This window comes from Rhipicephalus microplus, chromosome 9 (genome assembly GCF_043290135.1).
Source record: "Rhipicephalus microplus isolate Deutch F79 chromosome 9, USDA_Rmic, whole genome shotgun sequence".
NCBI lineage: Eukaryota > Metazoa > Arthropoda > Arachnida > Ixodida > Ixodidae > Rhipicephalus > Rhipicephalus microplus.
The window spans coordinates 62,691,021-62,713,164 of NC_134708.1; the positions used below are offsets into that span (position 1 = coordinate 62,691,021).

The window sequence follows — 22,144 nt, forward strand, 5'->3', positions numbered from 1 at the left end:
TGGAATAATGATCAGTGATGTTCACATCAATTACTTCTGCAGAGGGAGAGGGCGAGAAATTACATATGGCATGATCAAGCAATGAAGCAGCACCAGAAATAGGACATCTGGTAGGAGATGTTCTTTTCAGTGACGTGAACAACGGCCTGATAGTGATATACAAAGGATGGTGTCAGCTTGGCGCGGAAGGATGGCTGAGCAAACCACAGAGGTGATAAAACAGGCTATTAAATGCGAAACATTTCTTAGCGAACTGCGGTGACGTTGAGCGTATCTATCTATCTATCTATCTATCTATCTATCTATCTATCTATCTATCTATCTATCTATCTATCTATCTATCTATCTATCTATCTATCTATCTATCTATCTATCTATCTATCTATCTATCTATCTATCTATCTATCTATCTATCTATCTATCTATCTATCTATCTATCTGTCTGTCTGTCTGTCTGTCTGTCTGTCTGTCTGTCTGTCTGTCTGTCTGTCTGTCTGTCTGTCTGTCTGTCTGTCTGTCTGTCTATCTATCTATCTATCTATCTATCTATCTATCTATCTATCTATCTATCTATCTATCTATCTATCTATCTATCTATCTATCTATCTATCTATCTATCTATCTATCTATCTATCTATCTATCTATTTATATATCTATATATCTATATATCTATCTATCTATCTATCTATCTATCTATCTATCTATCTAGCTAGCTAGCTAGCTAGCTAGCTACTAAAGTTACAAGCTTGACGTCAGCTTGTAACTTTAGTATATCGACTGCATTTTGAATTTAATACGATCTGGCATAGGTTCGTATTTTGGCGCTCAATCTCTATATCTATTCACTCGGGCCAGACGAATGATTACATTTATTTTCGTTTTGGCAATTATTTTGTCACACTGACAGACTGCACTTGAGTACAATGTACGACGTGCTGGAAACAGTTAACGTAATTGTTGCTTGGGCGAGTCGGTACGACATGATTCACATAAAAAACAGCGCCGATAACAAGGGACAAGAAAAGAAGGAGACATACAGCGGCACTGACTTACAACAAGATTTATTTGCGGAAACGGTGCAATATATACTTGAGCAGTATCTGACAAAAACGAGAAAATACAAATCAAAGAAAACAGAATTCACCTAACGCCCGAGTAATCATCGTGATAACGCGCCATGAACAACACGTGTGCCAACGTTCGGAAGAAAATCTATTTCTTTTAGTGATAGAGCAATCGAAAACAGTGTTCCGTTTCTGAGTTCAGTTAGCAAGTATCCCAGTAAATCTATGAAAACATACACAAGTCTAGGCCAGCGAGTAACATTGGAACTTGTAGACCTATTTTACATTTGTAAACAGGGGCAGGCGTCGTCAACATACTGAGTCGCTTGTGGTGACGCGCTGTTAGGGTGGCTAGAATAGCGCTGTGCTCGGAGGCAGCTTTGCAGCTGATGTGCTAGTCATCACGTGATCATAGAGGGTGGTGGTCCTTGGGCTGGGCGAGTCCTACGCGCTGCGACGACGCCACAAGCGCCTTAGTAGGTCGATGGCGCCTACCGCTGTTTGTGTAGAATCTATGGGCTCATAAAAAGTCAGTTCGCCATAGAAGGAGGATGGGCTGCAGCGCATACGCCGCAGACATTGCCCAAGTCATGACAAACAACTTACGCTTGTGCCTGAAGTGGAAAGTGTGTACAACCATTGAATTCGGCCAAACGCATCAGGGAGAAACTTGAGAGAGAGGGAGAGAGATTGATGAGTTGCGTAAAGGCATGGAGGAAACCAGAAACTCTAGGAATAACAAATAAACGCGGGAATAAATTAAGGCCCATATGAAGCATGCAACGGAACCAACCATCTCATGCGAAACACTAAGAGAAAGGAAGAGAGCAGACTCTAACGGAGGGCAAACAGGGGTGGCTGTTGGCATTCAGAGAAAACTGGACACGGCTGCGTCAAGTGACGCACATGGCAGATAGACGATGGTCAGTGAGGACGATGTAGATAACCAAGAAATATGAAACTTAGTCGAAGAGGGCAGAGCGTAAGGCAGACTGGTGAATGCAGGAATAGTCCGCAAGACTATAAAATCGGCTATCGCAGGACAGCGTCGATTCGATATCACTGAGCCTTCGGTCGGGAGTGGACATAAAATAGACCATAGATAATTGCATCGTCATGGCCTTTTCAGCCCCTTTGCTCCTCTACCTCCTCATATGAATGTGTGATGAGTAACAAGATAAGTATATCATAAATATCTTGATTAGTATCTCATTCCCGTCGAGCCTCGGCGGTGACCAAAAGGATAGCATAAACTGCTTGATATAACCAGGCTTCCTGCCAACACACCTATCTTTTCATCTTGTGCTGCTTCAAGCAAACATTTATTTTTACATTGCTCAGATCCACTTTTTCTGTTACAGCTTATCTTATCACTCTCCTTTCTGCGTTTGTGTCCCAGCTATACTCGTGACGTATCTTGCGTATATATGCTGCTTATCATTCAACAAGCTTCATCAGTTTCGTGTATGAGTGGTTCTGCGATGTGAATGTTTACTGTATGCCTTGCTAGGACCATATTTTGTCATCCAGATAGGCTCACTCGCTTCGGGACTTTATCTGCAGCTTAAGCATTCTTCATCATCGAAAATAAGCTCCGGCATATGTTATTTTTTAAGTGAACGCGACTCTGGTCTGAAATGTCATAGCACCGCCCTTGTAATTGTCATACATATGTGTGTCTTGTTTTTCTTTGTTGCTGGTATTTGTAACTATTTATGAAGTTTTTTTTTATTTTACTGCCATCGAACGTTTAGTAGTTTGCCATGTTACCGCTGTTTGTTAAATTTTGGCGGACAAATTGACACGTCTGTAATCGTATTCCATTAATTTTGTATACCGTTTCATTCGTTCTTGTCATAGTCTTCCGTTTAAAAATAAGGTAGGAGTACCTGCTACATTTGTGGTAGTAGTGGTTTGTCACATATGTTGCAATCCTGCTAGTAAATGTAGTTAGAACGGCGAGGGTGGCAACATTTGCTATCTTTGTTGTTACTAACAGCATGTCGTAACTGTTACTGCCCTAGCTGTTACTAACAGTTGGTAGTAATGCTTTAAGGTTAAAAAACATAGCAACTACTACCACGTTCATTCTGCCACGTTATTTTTTCATTGTTATTGCTGCAGTAAATTAGTGTCTCATTAGTACATGACTTAGGGTAGTATTGCGTCGTGTGTGAATAACGCGAACACTATATAGACTTGACAAGTTATCTACTCCACAGTAGTCAGTGATTCCCGGGGCATATAAAGTCGCTATATACTTTGAAGATGCAAGTCTGGTAAAGGTGAGCACTCGTGTTTCAGGATGAATTATAAAGAAAAAAATATAAAGCCCCATACCACACTACCTAGTTAGGTGTGTTTGGGGACGTAGCACAGGACTCTTAATCAGCCGTTTACTTACAAAAAAATGTCATACCTATTTATTACATAGGTGCTATAAGAAAGCATTTTCTGCAGCGGCCGAAACAATGTACGGAGCTCATTACCATTGTCCAAGTGCATTTGTACGGTTCACAGTGCTAATACATTGGTGGTTAAAAGGCAATTATTGTTTCTAAGGTTTTACGTACGAAAAATACGATATTATAATGAGACACGCTGTAGTGAGGGACTCTGGACCGTCTGGCTAGTTTTGATCCACCTGTCATGTTAGTTTGTTGTAATTAACTAAGTCTGTTGTAATTGTATATGGCAACACGTGAAGCGTTTGCTTATGGTTCATTAATCTGTACTTCACCATTTTGATAATGGCAGGATGACGCCTTACATATCTCAATTGCGTATTTTAAAACAAATATGTTTGTTATTGATCTATGAATATCTCCTGCACTATCTTCCGTTTGAAGATCCTACGTAGATACGAATCCTTTCATAAAATACCAACTATTTTTCATTGGATAATTGACGGCCCGGTAGCAAAAATGTAGTAACGGTGCGAGAAAATCAGTAATGGCGGCAGTTACTACCCATTTCATTCCAGTTACGAACTCTGTGCTAAGGTAGATAGTAAACAGGTTGCAAAAAGTTAGTGATATTTGCACCTAGTAACTGTTTACTAACATAGGTAATAAACATGTAGCAAAAGGTTAGTAAATCCAGGAAGGGTAGTAAGCGCTGCAGTTATTACCTCTTTGCTTGCAGTTGCTACCTTTGGAGTAACATTTAAAATGGTGTGTATATTTTTGCCTTCTCGCAATAAAGAGTTAGTTGGCAGTCAATACCCACTTTCGTACAAAAAAAAAAAAAGAAAATACATTACCCGTTGCGCTACCAAACATGACAAAGAGGGGACGTGTTACCACTCAGTTACGCACAAAAAGAGGCTAATAGTTAGTTCTGCCGAAAAAAAAGCACACGTTACGTCTGTAATTATTTGTTATTGAGGAATTCGCATCGGTGTTCTTTCGCTCCGGTAAGATAAGTAACACTTTATTAAGGATGATATTTATATTTCACGTATACCTTAGCCCAGAATACGGATTTAGCTGAAATACATGTACAACGAGAATACTTTGCACTAAAGTGATGTACATAAGACGCAAGATAGTGGTTTAATTTGACCATAGAGTTGCATGCGATAGCATATATACCTTGTGCCACATGATGAAGTAATTTCTGAAAGTGACACTCATCAATGATCTCCAGGAAGGACAAGTCCCTGAGCTCTCAACAAGCCGATACTTTCTGACAGCGTACTTCTACTGCGAAAAGTTTAGCAGCAGTAAAGAATACTTTAAAATACATTGTTTTAGAGAAGTGTGTCTGCAGCCAAAATAATTTTGGCACCTTCTACCTCCGTGATTGCCGCGAAAATTGCGAATCCCTTATGTGAAGGCATTGAAGGTCAGCCTCATTCTCTCGGGCCTTAAACGACCGGAAACATGCAGCTGCAGACGGACAGAAGCGAAGCTTACGTTTAAAACACGACTGGTAAACAGCGCAATGGCACTGCAGGGCGGCTTTCTGACAGCTAAAAACTTGTACAATTTAAGCAACAGTTCTACTTGAAAGCTGCCCCGCCGCGGTGGTCTAGTGGCTAAGGTACTCGGCTGCTGACCCGCAGGTCGCGGGTTCAAATCCCGGCTGCGGCGGCTGCATTTCCGATGGAGGCGGAAATGTTGTAGGCCCGTGTGTTCAGATTGGGGTGCACGTTTAAGAACCCCCTGTGGTCGAAATTTCCGGGGCCCTCCACAACGGCGTCTCTCATAATCAAATGGTGGTTTTGAGACTTTAAACCCCACATATCAATCAATCAATCAATCAATCAATCAATCAATCAATCAATCAATCAATCTACTTGAAAGCTGTCACGGGACACCTCGCATCGCGTCTCGTTTAGTTCGTGCCCACCTGTCGTAAATAGGTGGTAGTCGGATATACTATAGGTGATCTTATTGTTGACGCCTATAACACGCGGATAGCGTAGCAACGCTGTGACAAAATAATAGCTCTCGGAACGTGGAACCCACGAGACGACGAACTACTGCGCAGAACTGCCAGTATATTCAGAATAATAAAAAAAAACAGTATTCACGTGCCACCTTGCGCTGCCGACCAGTGTTAACTGGGATGAGTATGATATCTGTTAGAGTTATGAAGTAGTAACGAGTATTACCATATTGCTGAGGTAAAAAAAAAGTAACTCGATATTAGTAAAGGCGTTACTTCTAACGCGTTGCCGTCAACACTGTGTTTAACGCACCAACGGTATTATTTCGTGGCTTGCCGCTTTTCGCAGCGACGAAACATGCTGTGATCAAATCATACAGAGAACTTCATACTATAACGTGTTGTAGGGCTATAGTTGGTCCATTCTGAAGAAAGTTCAAGGACGCAAGTTACGTAGATAAAAAAACAAAAAAAAAAACAGAGCCATAACAGAGCGTCAATTTACGCTCTGTTCTGTCAATTTCCTTTTTTTCGTTTATAGGTGCGTTGCTTCCTTCACCTTTCTTGAAATGCCCCACCGCGGTGGTCTAGCGGCTATGTACTCGGCTACTCGGCTACTGACCTGCAGGTCGCGAGATCAAATCCCGGTTGCGGCGGCTGCACTTTCGATGAAGGCGAAAATGCTGTAGCCCGTGTGCTGAGATTTGGGTGCACGTTAAAGAACCTCAGGTGGTCGGAAGTTACGGAGCCCTCCACCGTCTCTCCTAAGCATGTGGTGGTTTTGGTACATTAACCCTCACAAATCAATCAAAGCAACCTTTCTTGAAATTTTTCTTGTTCACGAGGAGGACAGTTTCAAAATTTGCTCTGATCGCGACCCATGAGTGCTGCGCAAATTCATATAGCGATCTGGAGCAGGATCGTGGCCGACGGTAACGAGTGAGAAGTGGATAAATGCATGCTGTAGAACCTGTTTCGACAAATGTAATGGCGCCAGGCCGATTTCGTTACCCGGCGTCGCGCTCCACATTGAAGCCCATAAACATTACGCGACAAATAGGTGCGAAATACGGGCCACCTTGTAAATCATCCATCCACATGGCGGCCACGACGCATTCTCAGCACCATTTGCGAAGATCGAGCACCTCTTCATTCTCCGCTGCACGGACGAGCTTGTGTCGGCAGAAGTCACGTCTGTGTCCCATGAATAAATGTGGCGAAAATACACACCATCTGCGGCTGTATGCGTGCACTGTCAACGAACTAAAAAAAACAGCGGCTGCGTTATTTCAAGTAATGCGACGAAGCTCGCGCATTTGGTGTCTTGAAGGGCGTCGTGGATGGTTTACGATGGAGAAAGGGGTATAAACGCACCTTCTATAGCATACACTGTGCTTCATTACTCGCGAAAGCAACTTGCTTTCGCGAGTAATGTAATGTGGTGAAGGTGTAATGTGGTGAAGAGAGTGTGTTATTGGAAGAGCTCATACACTTGAACGATTTCGACCACGTGAATAAAATGCAGTGGTTTGTGTGATTTATGAGCACTAAGCTCATTAAACAAACCATTCATTCGTGTCGACAGTTTTGTAAGGAAGTGTTTGTGATATTGTTAGGAAAAATACATGTTTATCGGGTGAAAGGTAGGGTGGGTAGCTGACGTTAAAAAAGCTAGCAGGTACAAGGTTATCTTAACAATAATACTAGAATATACATAAGATTCGACAAAAATGACTTCTTAACTTCTGGCAGCTGATCGCTGAATGGTTATCAGAAGATCAATAGTGCACCAAGACGTTAGAACGTAATGCACGTGCGCTTTCTATTTGCACGAGTACAGTTGAGACTTTCAGTTCCTCCAACCTCCGCATCTGAAGATGTCAATCAACCGTGTTGAAGCGGTGCAAGCCAGCCAACAGATTACCACACATCCAATCACCATGTACTTTGGATTGTGATGTTTCTCAGTAAAGGTGGTGACAATATTTTTGTTGAGAACCTGGTTTGTGTACCTCAGCAAGGTGCGCGAAAAAAAAAAGGCAGCATATCCATGGAGTGAATGATGGATAGTGAGGCGAAGCATCCTTCCATTCCTTCGTTCTTGCTTCCGTCCATACGTGCGTCCGTCTGTGTGACCGTCCGTGCGTCCATTCGCCCGTCGGTGCGTGTGTCTGTTCATGCGTCCGCATGTCCATCTGTGCGTTCATCCCTGCGTTCGTCCATGCATCCGCCCCTGCGTCCGTCCATGCATCCATCCGTTGATGCAGCCATCCGTGAGTCCGTCCATGCATCTGTCTTTGTGTCCGTTCGTCCAACTATTCAACACTCCAAGTACCACCATCTCGCATCTTTTCATCATATATACCGCATATGCACCGCCATCCAGCGGACATTCCAAGGACTAAACTAGAGGTGGCACACGCACACTTTATTACGGCTTGCGCTTCGGGTCTACTTCCCACCTTCAACCACCTTGAGTTCATGGTATATACTAGTTCACTGTATTCATGGCACCGCGGCCCAACCCTCGCTAAATCTTTCTAAAACCAAGGAGGTTACACCCAGTGAGTACAATGTAGCAACCCTTTCTTGTCAGATAGTGCTCAATGTACATGCCAATGGCTGCTAATGAAAAATGAGAGACAGGAGAATTCGGCTTTTAGTTAACGCGCACGCTGTGAGTTTTTTATTGTTCAACAACATACAAAAGAAATCTCTCACCGGCACCACCTTGGAGGTCAAAATGTAAGACTGGTTACACACTACGACTATACGACTACGAGGGACAAACGGGTGCCTCTATAAGGAGCTTCGCCCCCCAAAAGACCCTTCTGCCTGCATGATAAGCACTTCTTGGCAGGGCTCACACTAGGCCCGTGAAAGCGCTATGCGTCGCCTCCTCCTCGAGGCATTTTTCTCTCTATTCGCTGCGTGGCCTAACAAACAATGGAGTGAGACAAGCTGTTTTATTCGGCCTAACAATTGTTGTAAGACGTACGAAGAAAGTCCACATTCACCGCGACCAAACAAGAGCTTACGAGAGTGCTGTTCTTTATTTGTGGTGTTAGTAATAAAAATCATTTGTGTAGTTATCTTCAGAGGTGGTGAGTCGTTCTTCCATTGGCAGCAAGTCGTTGTTTTTCTTTTTTACTTTATAACCCTTCACCTTCCAGCCATTTAATAATTACACTGGCAGCTTGCCATTGCGAATGCTACAAGAGCTTCCTATATGCGTCCTTTGGCTTCCTTCACATTCACTGCATGAAGTGTTTAACCAACCGTCCTTATCTAAAACGAAAAGCAGGCTGCGTTTTGTATTGCACTGTTGCCATTTATCAACTAATAACTTTCATTAACTAAGTGTCAAAACATTTGCAAGAAAAACTGAAAAGCTCGGGAAGTTTGGTGCTTTTGGATTGCTTGATGCAGAGTCACCAATGCACCATTTACTGTATAGTGTTTGGTCAGCAGGGTATGAAAAGCACTGCACATCATCGCCCACATGTATTATCACCAACTGTTCTTTTTTTTTCATTTGTATGCTACACTGAATCGGATAAGCTGATAAGTATTTGGGGGGTGTTACTTATTTGATTATCTTTTTGATAAATTTACTTCGATGCCTTAATTATCCCTCCATTTTATATGTATAAATACCCGCCTGTGCCCCACATTGCTGAAACGCGCAAAATGTGGCCAGCTGTCGTGCGCGCTTTCATTGTGAATGTGTATATAACTTTAGAATTAGTAAACACTTGGCCTCAGTGCATTTGGATTTTAAGGCATGCATGTATAGATGTTGAGCAAGCATCCATCGCCTGGGCATGCATTTGGCTCATGGGGGGAGGGTTGGTTACATTCATATCACTCATTGGGGTAAAAAAAAAAAACAACGCGTTTCCACGGAACATCTGCACAAAGCGTCACGAGTGGCATGGATGTGGAAAGATGTAGGTGTTCCGAAATACTCCTTGGTTTATACGCATACCAGTCCAAATACTGGTACCTGCAGGGTACTACGTGTCACACGACATCGTCTGCAGGTTTGGGCATTTCACGCTTTCACAGCGAAAGCTGCTATGAGATCAAAACTCGGGTCACGCGCGGTGCCGTAGTTGTCCGCCGCCGTCGGTGTCCGTAACCACATCGCACGAAATGAGAATAAAAAACTATCAATGACACAGTGAGGCTCAAAGCCGGGTTCGCTGCGTGCCAGCCCAGTATTCTACCACTGAGCCACGCCGGTACTTGGGACATGTCAGCAAACTTGGCTTAGGCAGGCTTGATATCGGGTAAGAAATCACGTACGACCTATTAAGCATTTCGGAATAGCGAAAGAACCATCAGTCGTCGCACAATGCGAATAGTGCAACGAGTGGATTGTGCCATTGCTTCAACCCTTTACAAAAGCTTCTTCCGATCCCCAATTGACTGTGGCGCATACCCACTTCAGGCATAATTCCTCATCGTCGTCAGCCACTGCATGAACGATTGGCACAAAATTTCTTCCAAGTGTTGAACGGTTACCATGACTCTCAGAAGAGTGACGAAAGTTAGCATAGCGAATGCCAGCCTACTACCCAAATATTTTTATTCCTAATGCCGTAGTGAGTATCAATCAAGTGTGCTTGCAGCAGTTACCCAATGTGTGTTTAAAAAAGGCTCCGAGGGACCACTCTTCTAGCTTTCACTACGACTGGGCTGCGCCTTCTGCGCAGGCCTGGCGTCTTATTTTTGTGTTTTTTTTGCTCATGTGATGTCGTGCGTCAATCCATCTCCGGCGAATCAGCGTATAGCGCTATTGCAGGAGCATTTGCACATGATGTAAAAGACAAGAAATCACACTTCAATAAGTGTTCAACGATTACAGATTTCAAAATTTTATGCTTCTGCCACCTGTTCCTCTTGCTAGCACCGTTATATTCAAGCGCTTAAAGGCACGAAGTGTGTCCGTTTGGGCTGAACCTCGATTACGCCCTTAATGGGGCGAAATTTCGAAGTGTGTACAAAATTATTCTTGGTAAAACACTTGGTGAAGCATCAATTTTATTCACTCGGTAATAATTTTTTTTGCACAACCATTCCGCACGTGCATTTGGAGTACTGCGCCAGACGAGCGCGAAAAGTGGCATTGCATGGAGCTTTCATACAAAATAAATATTATGTGCTAACTCTTATTTGTCATCACTGCACACGAAGAAAGCTACAAAAGATATAGTTCCACTTAAATATATAAAATTCAGTGAATGCGGGTTGGCCGAAGGTCGATATGCTTTTACTAGAACAGCATACTTCGTCGTAGCCGCATTCACATAGGCAAGCGAGCTAAAGCTGCCCGTATTTCTTGTAACGCCAGCTCCGATGTCTTGCCTGTGAGCTCCTGCACTTCCTCCACGAGACAAGAGCTTGCTTGCACTTTTCTCAGAGCATCCACGCCTTCCTCGTCGTTGATGTCAGCTCCTGTAGTGACGAACTGGGCAGCCCTGTTCTTTAGAAGAACGTTCCTCTGTAGGAGCACGTTGATTTCGTGCACCTGGGGGTAATGATCGGAGTAAATTCCAAAATCGAGAGTGGTCAAAGTGTAGTTCGTCCTCAAAGCTTGCAGGACGTCTTCGACCTCGCGGGGCAGACTCCCGATGGAATATAAGATGCACACGTACACGAGCGTTTTGTTCACGGCCAGCAACTCGGACAGCGACTTCATCAATTCACCCGTAAGCGCGACAGCGTCAATTACGAACTTCGTAACGGAAGTGTTCCTCTTCAAGGCATGTAGGATGCGTATGAGATGACGCTGATCCGCGTGCATGTAGCAGGAGATTTCGCGGAGTGTCGTCGTGCGCCGCAACAGGGAAGCGATACGTTGCGCTACTACATTGTGTTTGCGCTCGAATGGTGACTGTTGCCCGTGGTTAGGAAAAATGTGGAGCTCCAGGAGTCCGTTGAAGGCGACCACGGCGTCAAGGAACTCCCGAAGCACTCTTTCATCGACGAAGCTGCTGACGATGACGTGCAACTTGGGACAGCATGCTTCGTTTCGGATAAGCTCAGTCAATTCCGGAAGCAGCTGTTCGGGCCACTCGATACAAATCCTCTTGAAGACGCCTGCGTGTTCTTCCTGCGCCAGCAATAACGACACCATGTCTCTTTCGATGGGGAACGAATCTCTGACGTCCACCAGCTGCAGCGTTGAGTTGGACGCCAGCATCTCCGCGAAGTCCATTAAGACATCGGCCGACAGTTTTGCCGATGCTTTCTGTGTTCCAAACGCAATCTGGGCGACGTATCCCAGGTTGTTCAGTCCAAACTCCCTGAGAGTGGTGTTTACCTTTAGGGATTCGATAATAGGTCCTATGTCTTGGTCTGGGCTACAAGAAACGTGGAGCCACAGCTCCTCCAGGGACTCGTTCTGTCGAATGTAGCTTGCAACCTCCTGCGCAAACCCTCTTCCCACGTTGACGCTTCCCAAGTCCAACGAGCGAACGTTTTTGAGTACTTCGCAATGATCGATGCCCAAATCCTGACCTTCGCAATCGATTCGATCAAAATGGATTTTTCTCATTGATGGCCATTCCTCCTGGCCGTTGAAAGCAATCCTGAACGCGCCGTGCGAGATGTCGGATATATAAAGAATCCTGACTGGTGGCCGTGCGCTGAAAAGTCGCCGGAGCATAGCCGCATCCCTATTTGAAAATTCCTCTCGATATATGAGATAGCTGCCATATTGCATCAAAGCGTTGGTGAGTCGAGCTGCATCCCAATCTTCGTACATATCTTGCAAACCTTTACGGAAAAACTCCTCGGTATCAGCATCCTGGAAGTCAAAGTGAGCCATTTTTCTGTCGACCGTGTTCAATGCGAAATGCGGCCAGTTTTTTGCTCTTTTGAACTTTCGTGAGTTGTCGAGCTCAGGGTAATTCATGCATGACGAGAAACGAAGTTTGCCAAACCTCTTGCGTTACTGAAGCTGTTCAGCGTATGTTCCAAGTCTCATGTATGGCCGAGTCTCAAGTATGTATGTTCCAAGTCTCAAGCAGGAAACGATGACCGACAATTGTACTGCTTGCGTCCACGACTTAAGGTAGCCTCGCTGCTACGTGTTGAGGTGCCCACAGCGTCTAGAAGAGAAAAGATGCAGCATAAAACAAGACCATTGAGAGTTCGATTCTTCGAACACATCGTGGCAGCTGGTAAACGCTCAAAAAGGCATAGTGAGCGCGTAGCAGCTTGCATGACGTGTCGAACATGAAAATAAAAATATTTCGCTCAGAATTATTTAGAGCTTCTTAATCGACTATGGCAACTCGAAAGGCAAATGAATATTGCATTGTGCAATTCAATATCGTGACAATCAGACTAAACATGTTGGGTAAGCTCAGTGCATTATTTCATTCACCGAAGGTGTAGCGGAACTAAGAAAGGTGCCTTAACATTGCATGTTCGCCTCAAGTTCTGTACCAGCTGCACGACAGGTACGTACGGCGCACTCTTCCACTTTGTTAACCTCTCTCCCCTGCATTGCTATTGCTTACTGCGGCATTTACTCTCATGGACCGCAATAATAGACTATTGCAGCGTCCTAGAATAAGTGAAGGCGATAATGAAATCAACACTTTTAAGATACCCATGTTTCTATCGCAAATGATCACGATACTCGTGAAAGACGGCGAGAACACGGGGCACTTTCTAGAAGAGCTGAAACTGGAGAAAACGCTTGCCGCAATTATTTGCCATACCCATCGCGGATGGGCATACCTTCGAAACTCATGAGAGGTTCCTTCCGCGCCCGCATTAGAGCTTGCATATAGAGTTTACGGCCCGTATTTTCTCGAGCGCGATCTCAACGGAAAGTAGTTCAAAATATCATTCGCATTAATTATCAGCCCATTGGGAACACGTTCTGCCTGTGGCATTCCACAATGTACAGGAAAAGAAAGAAGGAAGAAAAAAGGAAGGAAGTAGGAAAGAGAGGAAGAAGGAAACAAGGTGGTGTTTTCAGCGATGCTCCACATCCCATCCTCTTCCCCGACCTCCCAACCCCCTTTCTCTTTCCTACAGTAAAAGCTCGAGAGGTGCTTATGCGCATCTTCAAGAAGACTCGAAGGCGAAAGTAATTTTTATCGTAACTAAAGGTGCTACGTACGTACGTACGTAAACGTATACGTTTACGTATCCGCACTCTATAAAAGGTGATGCTAACTGCATTTAAACTATAATTAATTGAGATAGGATTGAATCACGGCTGCAGCAAAACCAGAAGACATTTTTTCAATTGTGTACAATATTCTCGCAAGGGCAAAATGGTAAAGAAATACAAGGTTAACGCAAACGATGGTGTCGACACCTTGAGACATTGCGAGCAACCAGTCACGAGCACGTCGGTTTACGCATAATGTTATTGAACTGCAAAGGATTTAAAAGTTAACTCATCCGCAATAACGCCGCTGTGAGGCTTTTACACCAGACATAGAATGCTAGATGTTTCTGCAATAACAATTTTGCTATTGCCTAATTCATTTTGGCCGAACTAGATGGCGCCACCTATACAGCCTGTCGAGGGCTTGCCTTTTAAGGTAGGTGGTAGGTATAACTGGTAGGTGTTGTGTGGGCTCGCATGTTAAGTTGAATCTGTTTCTTCTCAGATGGTATGCATCTGTCTTCACAATAAAAGACCTCGGATCCCCTTCGATCAAAGTACCGTTCTGCTCTTGATTTCGTCTCTTGTACACGTGCACCTTCTTATGCACACCGTCTCTCCTGGCTTTAAATCCTGACGGATCAGAGCTCTGTGCCAATTCGGTCGTGCTTTTAAGTGCGGAGTATTTTAGGTGCCCGGCTTTTATAACTAACTCGAGTGGTATGATCACGCTCACAGTAAAGCCCTCAATGCAGACCATGACAAGCTAGCAAGGCTCACATATACCCGGGCTAAAATGAACTAACAAAGTCCAAGTTTATAATTACAATAAACAGCCAATAAACAATTGCTATAATTAAGATAATTACAACGATTCGGCAATGTGTTGCTGACTCCGGTGGTACGAACATTTTTGAGCGTGGATCACTCTCGGCGAGGAATAAGCTCAACATTACTGTAATCAGTTCTTTAAAGTTTCCCTACAATACATAGTGTTCATGTTATGTCACTTCCGCCGTTGTCGTCCTCTCCCGCCATGCCCGGGTACCTCCCTAGGTACCTATGGCAGTTCGCATGTTGCAGCACGGTTTGTGGGGGGCTCGTTATCTGTTGCTGTGTACGATGTTGAAAGAGAAGCATTGTGGTTTTTTTGTGGTCGCACTTTAACGAGCTCATCGGATCAGGAAGGCCTCGTTTGTTCACTCGATACAAGATCAGAAAATCAAGATGTGCGACACGTATACCAGCCACCGCATACACCGGCTGCCCGCCACGACCTACGGGGACCCATTATCTCGCTTTCACTACAAACACCACAAATTGCGTAGCCCAAGAACAAGTGAAAGCCCAAAGTCTCTGGAGCCACACTTTTAAGAGCGGATTAGCGAAGCGCAGCAGCTCTTATCAAAAATGAGTCCTGCAAAGCTAGGCAAGCTTACAAGAGATATAATATTAATATTAATATATTGCTGCGGCCCACGCCACCAAAGTAGCAGCATCCCCCCCCCCCCCCTCCAAGTGTTTTAAAAAGTACTGATGTTGAGCCTGTTCGATAGAAATGTGTGGAAACAGCCGCGGAAAACATTACGCGAGGCAGATAGAGACTTAGCGTTGTGTGTGCCGTGGTAATGCCGGTCATCACTTTTTTTTTCGCGTAAGTTTTGACACATTTCCACCTTGTATTTTACTTATTTTGTACGCTAATGTACAGTAGAGACCCTGAAAATGATGGAGACCGTGTTAGGAAATTAATTAACCAAGTTTTGAAAATCCTGACTCCCCAACTCGAACCGATCGGCTATACTTCAATGTTAACTAATATTGTTTCGCATTCATTTTCACAGTTTGTTTCAATGCAATACCCGAATTTCCGCGATCACCATCACGATTTTGACCGCCTCCCTGACACGCTGATTGTGCATGCAGTGGTCGCAAACAAGTTTGTATGTACAGTATCGGTAAGCTATCTCTGTTTGCAGGTAAGTGCTTGGCTATGGCACTAACCAGGATTGAAGTTACACCTGAAGACGCAAATATCACCGAGTTTCTTCAAGTAGTTTTTTTTGTTAATCCGCGCCAGCCAAACACGCCGGTACTTTTCGGAAAGTCGAAAAATGCGTTCTAAACTTTGAATAATAACTTTCGGTAAAGAAACACCCCGAATCTCTGCTCTCTTTTCGGGGATCAACTTGCCTCACTAGCAGCCCTCAAACTTGCATCATGAGGCAAAACTAAATAGGTGCAAGCTTGAGGAGACAACACGGTAGCGGTAGGCGACGGAGTCGGCAGGTGCCCGGGCACGTCGGTGGCTCATTTCGGAAGTGACGAATGGGCGTTGCGTGGCACACGTGCACACTATGTATATCCTGTATTCGATGTTTGATTCGATATTCAATATTTTTACCACTATTCGGTGCTATTCGATTTGAAGTCAATTCGACATGACATTTCGGTGATCGCCCAATTCTAAATAAACGTATTCGATCCATTTTCTAACACAACGGTCCCAGTTCCCGTTAAAGCCGATTGTCTGAGCCTGTGTTCGTTCCATCTACAACGATATACATTTGGCAGCGTGAAATGATGGAACAATATTAATAATAAAACTCGTGTTATTTTGGTTCCTATCACGATTGACAATGCCTTGCCCAAGTAATACCCCTGTCACACGTGCACCCGTGAAGACCGTTTAACTCCCTCGTCCTTACGACAACGAAGATGCGGTCGGTGTCACATGGCCACCCTTACGCAAATGACGGTGAATGGTGCATTTCGCAAAGGACGTTCAACGATCTCTCTTCGCAGCGAAACGAGGTACTCTCGTCCCCAGCAGTCTAGAGGTCAGAGAAAAATTTCGAGCACTAAGTGGCCGCAGTGAAAGAATAATACATTTTAGCAATGTTAAACGTTCTTTCGTTGTAGTACTCATTCACAACGCGTGTTTGTTTACATATATTTACGCCCGCCAGAGTTCACTTACTCTCAACACCGATGCCCTACACACCGTGCCTCGCGAGTCGGGCCGGCCGGCGCCAGCCGATCAACGTTATTACCAGCGCAATATCGTACCACTTCCTCACGTCGTCCGCTGTGTCACTCATGGCTGAAGAACACAAAATGCGCGCTCACGAGGCAAGGAAGCATAAGAACTTTCGTACCGGGCATGTACACAGGCAACAAAACAACTAAAAGCACAATGTGGCCAGCGTCACTAGCAGCATCGTTACATTTAGCAAATGCGTTTTTATTTGAAATTATTTTTAATGGTTTGTTAGTAACGGATAACATAGGTTAGTAACGGATAACATAGGTAAACGACACGTACAAACGTGATAATCATGACATGCGTGTCACGTAACATGACTACATGGCACACTCATGATGCACTCGCGTCCGTTTCACTAGCTTCACATATGCCAAATTTGGTATTACGTACACGCCAATAGATGGCAAAGGTATGTGACTGGTTCAAACATGATAAATCATTGGATGCGTGTCATGTAAGAACATGACTACATGCCACGTACACCCAAGGCGCCAATACGCGACGTGACCCGGTGCGCATGGGGGTCCGCGTTCGTATCGTCGCGTCACGGTGGCGTTGCCACGCCAGGCACCGATCCTGCGATATAATTGCAGGCGGGCGCCACACTGCGTTGCTTTGACGCATGCGCGTTTGAGCGTGCCCGGCGTCTCTCCATCACGAAGAGGCAGACGCAGTGCTGTGTGGGTAATGTCATCGGCGCGAAATGTCGCAGTTCACGCTGGTTGCTGCCGGGCCGCGCCGACAGATGCTGTTCGCGAGTGCTCGCGTTTGGCTAGCGTAGCGTTCCTGCGCCCAGAGTGTGCGCACGCGTCAACGTCACATCAGAGTATATTGCGACCTTCATGATGCGCTCGCCGCCGTTTCGCTGGCTTCACCAATTTCAAATTTGGTATTAGGAGACGTGTAAGAAAGACGAAGGTATATGGCTGGTGCAAACACGATGTTCATGACATGTGGGCCGTGTACGAACATGACAACATGCCACCCTCATGGTGTGCTAGCGGCCGTTTCGCTAGCTCTACATATACCAAATTTGGTATCACGTGACGCCAATGGACGACAAAGGTAAATGGCACATCTAAACATAATAATGATGATAAAACTGTCATGTAAAGCATGACGACATGCTACTATCATAGCGTCCCTACGGCCGTTTCACTATTTGTACATATGTCAAATTTGATATCACGTGACGTGAATTTACGATGAATGTAAATGACAGGTCCAAACATTATAACCATGACACGGAAGTCATGTATGGCATAATTTACCTCCGCCTCATAACGTTGTACTGATTTTAAAGTGACACATCAACCATCCTTATTCGCCCCGCCGCGGTGGTCTAGTGGCTAAGGTACTCAGCTGCTGACCCACAGGTCGTGGGTTCGCATCCCGGCTGCGGCGGCTGCATTTCCGATGGAGGCGGAAATGTTGTAGGCCCGTGTGCTGAGATTTGGGTGCACGTTAAAGAACCCCAGGTGGTCTCAATTTCCGGAGCCCTCCACTACGGCGTCTCTCATAATCATATAGTGGTTTTGGGACGTTAAACCCCACATATCATTAGCGAGATTTACGTTGACGGTGTTCAACGGAGTTTGGTGGTGGCCGTGTGACAGGGGTATTGCGAAGACATGACTTGTCTAAAGGAGCGGTGCTGGAACATTATGAAATTTCGAATAACGAATAGACGAGTTTATTATATTCGGTACTCCAATTGAATACTGCTTATTAGAAACACCTTGATGTTTTCGAATATTTCTTAATAATACGCACCAATAAAAACACTTCTAAAGGGCAAAATGGTTAAACGGTGAGGCGTAGACTTTTAGTTTTGATTGTTTAATTACCAGGATGCTTACACCAGAGGCTTTGTTTTGACATTGACACTATATTTTTTTACAGGAAGAAGGCTTTCTTGCTTAAAACATCATTGTCGATAAAGCGACATTTCATCACGACATACATGATGACGTTAACTCAAGAATATTAAAATATATAGATAATTAGGTTTATTTAAACGCTATCTACAAAGTGCCGCTAGGCATTCTGGAAGTAACTCCCATGTTTCAACTAAATACTTCAGCGGCTATAGTCGCCACGGTATAAAACCTCACCTCATTTCACAAAAATGCGGTATCTGTTTATGGGCTAATAGCTAGCGTAATGCTATTTTATTGAAGCTAGTGAACATTTCTTGCAAATTAAATGCCGTAGATTTCTCGGTCTGAAAGTGATTAAATTACCATTCTACGCCTTCTTACAAAATTGTCGCCTTACTATTGGGAAACTATTTGAATAGTATTCAATTCGTATTCGTATTCGAGCCGGTGCCATGGCTATTTGATTCGTATTCGGAGCGGTTCTAAAAATCCCTATTCGCGCACTCCGGCACAAAAACGAGTCGGGCTAGGTGGTGCGTAACTGGAAAGGAATTCGTGGGCGCAAACCAACAAAGAAGCACGAAAAAAGGAGATGGACAAGCGTACACCCTTAATTGACTTTTGTTAAACCGATGCCTAGCTTCCAAGCTTTAAAGCATGCGTAGACTAACAAAAACAATGACAGATAACAAAGAACAATGCACCAAGATGTACCATTTCGACCTATGAACTTGGAAAGCAAACTCATTTTGAAAAAGTCGTAGGCGGCGAGATTAGATAGATAGATAGATAGACAGATAGATAGATAGATAGATAGAAAGATAGATAGATAGATGGATAGATAGATAGATAGATAGATAGATAGATAGATAGATAGATAGATAGATAGATAGATAGATAGAGAAAGACGCTCAATGTTGCCGAAGTTCGCCAAGAAATGCTTCGCATTTAATAGAGGCACAAACAGGACGCTGTTGTAACTCGGGGTGTGTGTGCCACAAATGTACTGAAGAAAAAAAAAAAAACATGTGCCCCGCACAAATATATACAAATACCTTGCCTTTGTACAAAGAACTCATCTTGAAAATAAATGAACATTGCTCTAAGAGGCAAGTTCACGCATGCGTGACGGTTGGAAGGATAAACATCCGTTTATTAAAACGGATGCATTATTGTGTGGGGAACGCATGCGGGGGTAGGCCTTCAGTTGCCCTCTCGGAGAAAGGAAGTTGTGTTCTTATGCACGACCTATGAGGATTGGTTTGATAATCTCATTTTTCATTTTTTTTTCGACTATCGCTTGTGTTTCTTTTTTTTTCGTTCCGCCGCATAACTATATGTGCGTGGTTTGAAAAATAAAGTATTTGTTGTAAGTCAGCGCTCTGTCCGTGTCCTTCTTCGTCTGGTCTTTTGTTTTTTACGCTGTTCCTTTTTCACAATGTCGTACCAACACGCCCAAGCCACCGCTTTAGCTGCGTTCAATAAAAGTCCCTTGCCAGTAGGCACAACTCCACATCTCTTCCTTGTATCCATATTCTTGGTTAGCCCCAAGGAATTCCTTCCTACACACCCTAGCACTTCTTAATGTCAGGCACCCCATGCGATCACCGTGAGCTAAAACATAATCATAGAACAAGATATTTGTATTTCAGAATCAAAGTCCAGATTTTAGTCATTCTTCAGAACGGTATTGGTATGATTCTTGAATCCTGATGCCGGAGTCCCCTTCGAAAACGATCCATATGGATGTGAGGGTAATAATGAATTGAATAATTCAATTTTAACTTGTAAAGTAAACTGTAGTAAAGGAAACGTTACATGTCGGTGTTTTGGCTGCCTCGCGATCCATCCCACTTCGCGCCTCCAAGCTAACTGCTTTGCAGGCCACAGAACACCTATACACTTGCAGGCGGCTACGGCCGGGCTCCTCGGTCGAGAAGGGACTTTGCACCCCACGGGGATCACACCACTGCATGCAGCGCGCAGGCAGAGTGCGTAATATACACATGCCAGCAGTTCAAACGTCTGCTGGAGTTCCGGTGACGCCATTGAACAGAAAATAAACGCCCCTCAGACGGCTCAAACACGAAAGGAGGCCCACGTATGAGGAGCGGCAGTGCTCTGATACTGACATATTGGATATCGCAAAACCATTTTCTCAAATGGCAGTGTTAAGGTGAAGTATTTTCACACTCCCCTATCCCCTCCATCATTTCTCATTTCATACCTTCTCCACTGCGAGACTGAATTTCGTGACTTCAGTTGTGGAAGGAAGTGATATTACAGAAGCAGATCATCAAAAAAGAAAAAAAAAATCACATTAACCGACATCAGATAAACAGGTCTGTGAAGCTAAACAGTAAAAGTTCTTTAATTCGAACTCAAAGGGGACCATAAAATTGTTCGAATCAAGTGGAGTTCGAATTAGCTGGCAGGCGATAGGATGAGCGGAAATCGCTCAACACTGTGTTGGGTGGATTTACTAAAGCCGCCTCAGGACTCGTTCTCACAAATTAAGCGACACTACATGTTTGTGGCAGGCAATTTTGTTGATTCAGTTCATGCTTTAACAGTAAACGGAAGTTATTCCTAAGTCGGTGATATGACAGAGGAAAGCACGGCAACTTGCATTCACGAGAACAATGAACCTTAATGCCAATATATATGACACTATTTGTGGTCAGAAACAAGTTCGTTTACATGACAGAGTTAACAATCAGAAATGAAAGTATTTTTTGCCTAGTTTGTTTAAAACAATATAAAAACTGTCCAAAGACACCGCTAAAGGCTAACATTGCCTGACTTGGCCGTGCCATCCGTGCGTCAGTACAGCAGCACACGGGCGATATTTACAACCATAAAAGCACACATTGGAATCCATCATTACACTCATTTTACACAAGCCAAAGTAATCAGTAGTTTGGGGGATCGTTCTGGACCGATTTCTGCGAGGAGGGACGAAGGCTAGGTGGTTTCCAGTTCGAATTAACCGTTGTAGACACCGACACGTTCGAATTATAACTGTGCCGGGACAATGGTCGCCACTTCGAATCAGGTGTAAGTGCAGATTAAAGGAGTTCGAATTAGCGAGCTTTCACTGTACGATGTCGGAAACTGTCACCACTATACGTACCGCCGTTACATGCGCGCACTTGTTGTGTCGTGCCTCGTTCACTCGAATCCGTAGCGGCGTTCGCTCCTCCGATGCTGTAGGCTCCCAGTGCACCTCCGATATCCGACCAACGGCGGGTTGAGCTGAGCTCCCTATGACGCGCGGCAAGAGGTATCCACTCGTTCGCCCGACTGATATTTGTTCTTTACTGTTCCGAGCGGAGCGGCGGCTGATAACGATACAAGAGGCGCGCCCCTGTTGGCGCCGAGCACCGAGGAGTAGCAGCGTTCGACTCGCCGCACTTGTTTGGCGTGGCCTTTCCCCGAGCCGCAACACGAAACACCGCGCTGCTGTAGATTGCGATGTGAAGTGTCATTTACAAGCGTATTCGGTATATCAACTGTACGGTTACTAGGGAGGAATCGCACACGATTTGTAAGGTTGAGGAAACGCACCAGAGCGCCTGCACGATTCAAACTCGCAATATAGCAACTCTGCGCGCTTGTTTGGCG

At 44.5% G+C, this 22,144-nt stretch overlaps 1 protein-coding gene across 2 annotated transcripts in view; it reads right to left on the reverse strand.

The window, feature by feature from the left end:
* Positions 1-21,887, reverse strand: part of LOC119163284 (uncharacterized) — a 32,350-nt gene extending 10,463 nt beyond the window's left edge. The window contains exons 1-2 of one of the 2 annotated variants that reach the window (XM_037415244.2): positions 21,654-21,883; positions 10,486-12,575 (exon numbers count right to left, since the gene is read on the reverse strand). In XM_037415244.2, the coding sequence (XP_037271141.2) occupies positions 10,766-12,379 (1,614 nt within the window). In that variant the 5' untranslated portion in view covers positions 12,380-12,575; positions 21,654-21,883 and the 3' untranslated portion in view covers positions 10,486-10,765. Of the gene's footprint in view, positions 1-10,485; positions 12,576-21,653 lie in introns of those variants that run through there. The other variant, XM_037415242.2, reaches the window with a different exon arrangement.
* Between the last annotated feature and the right edge of the window lie 257 nt (positions 21,888-22,144).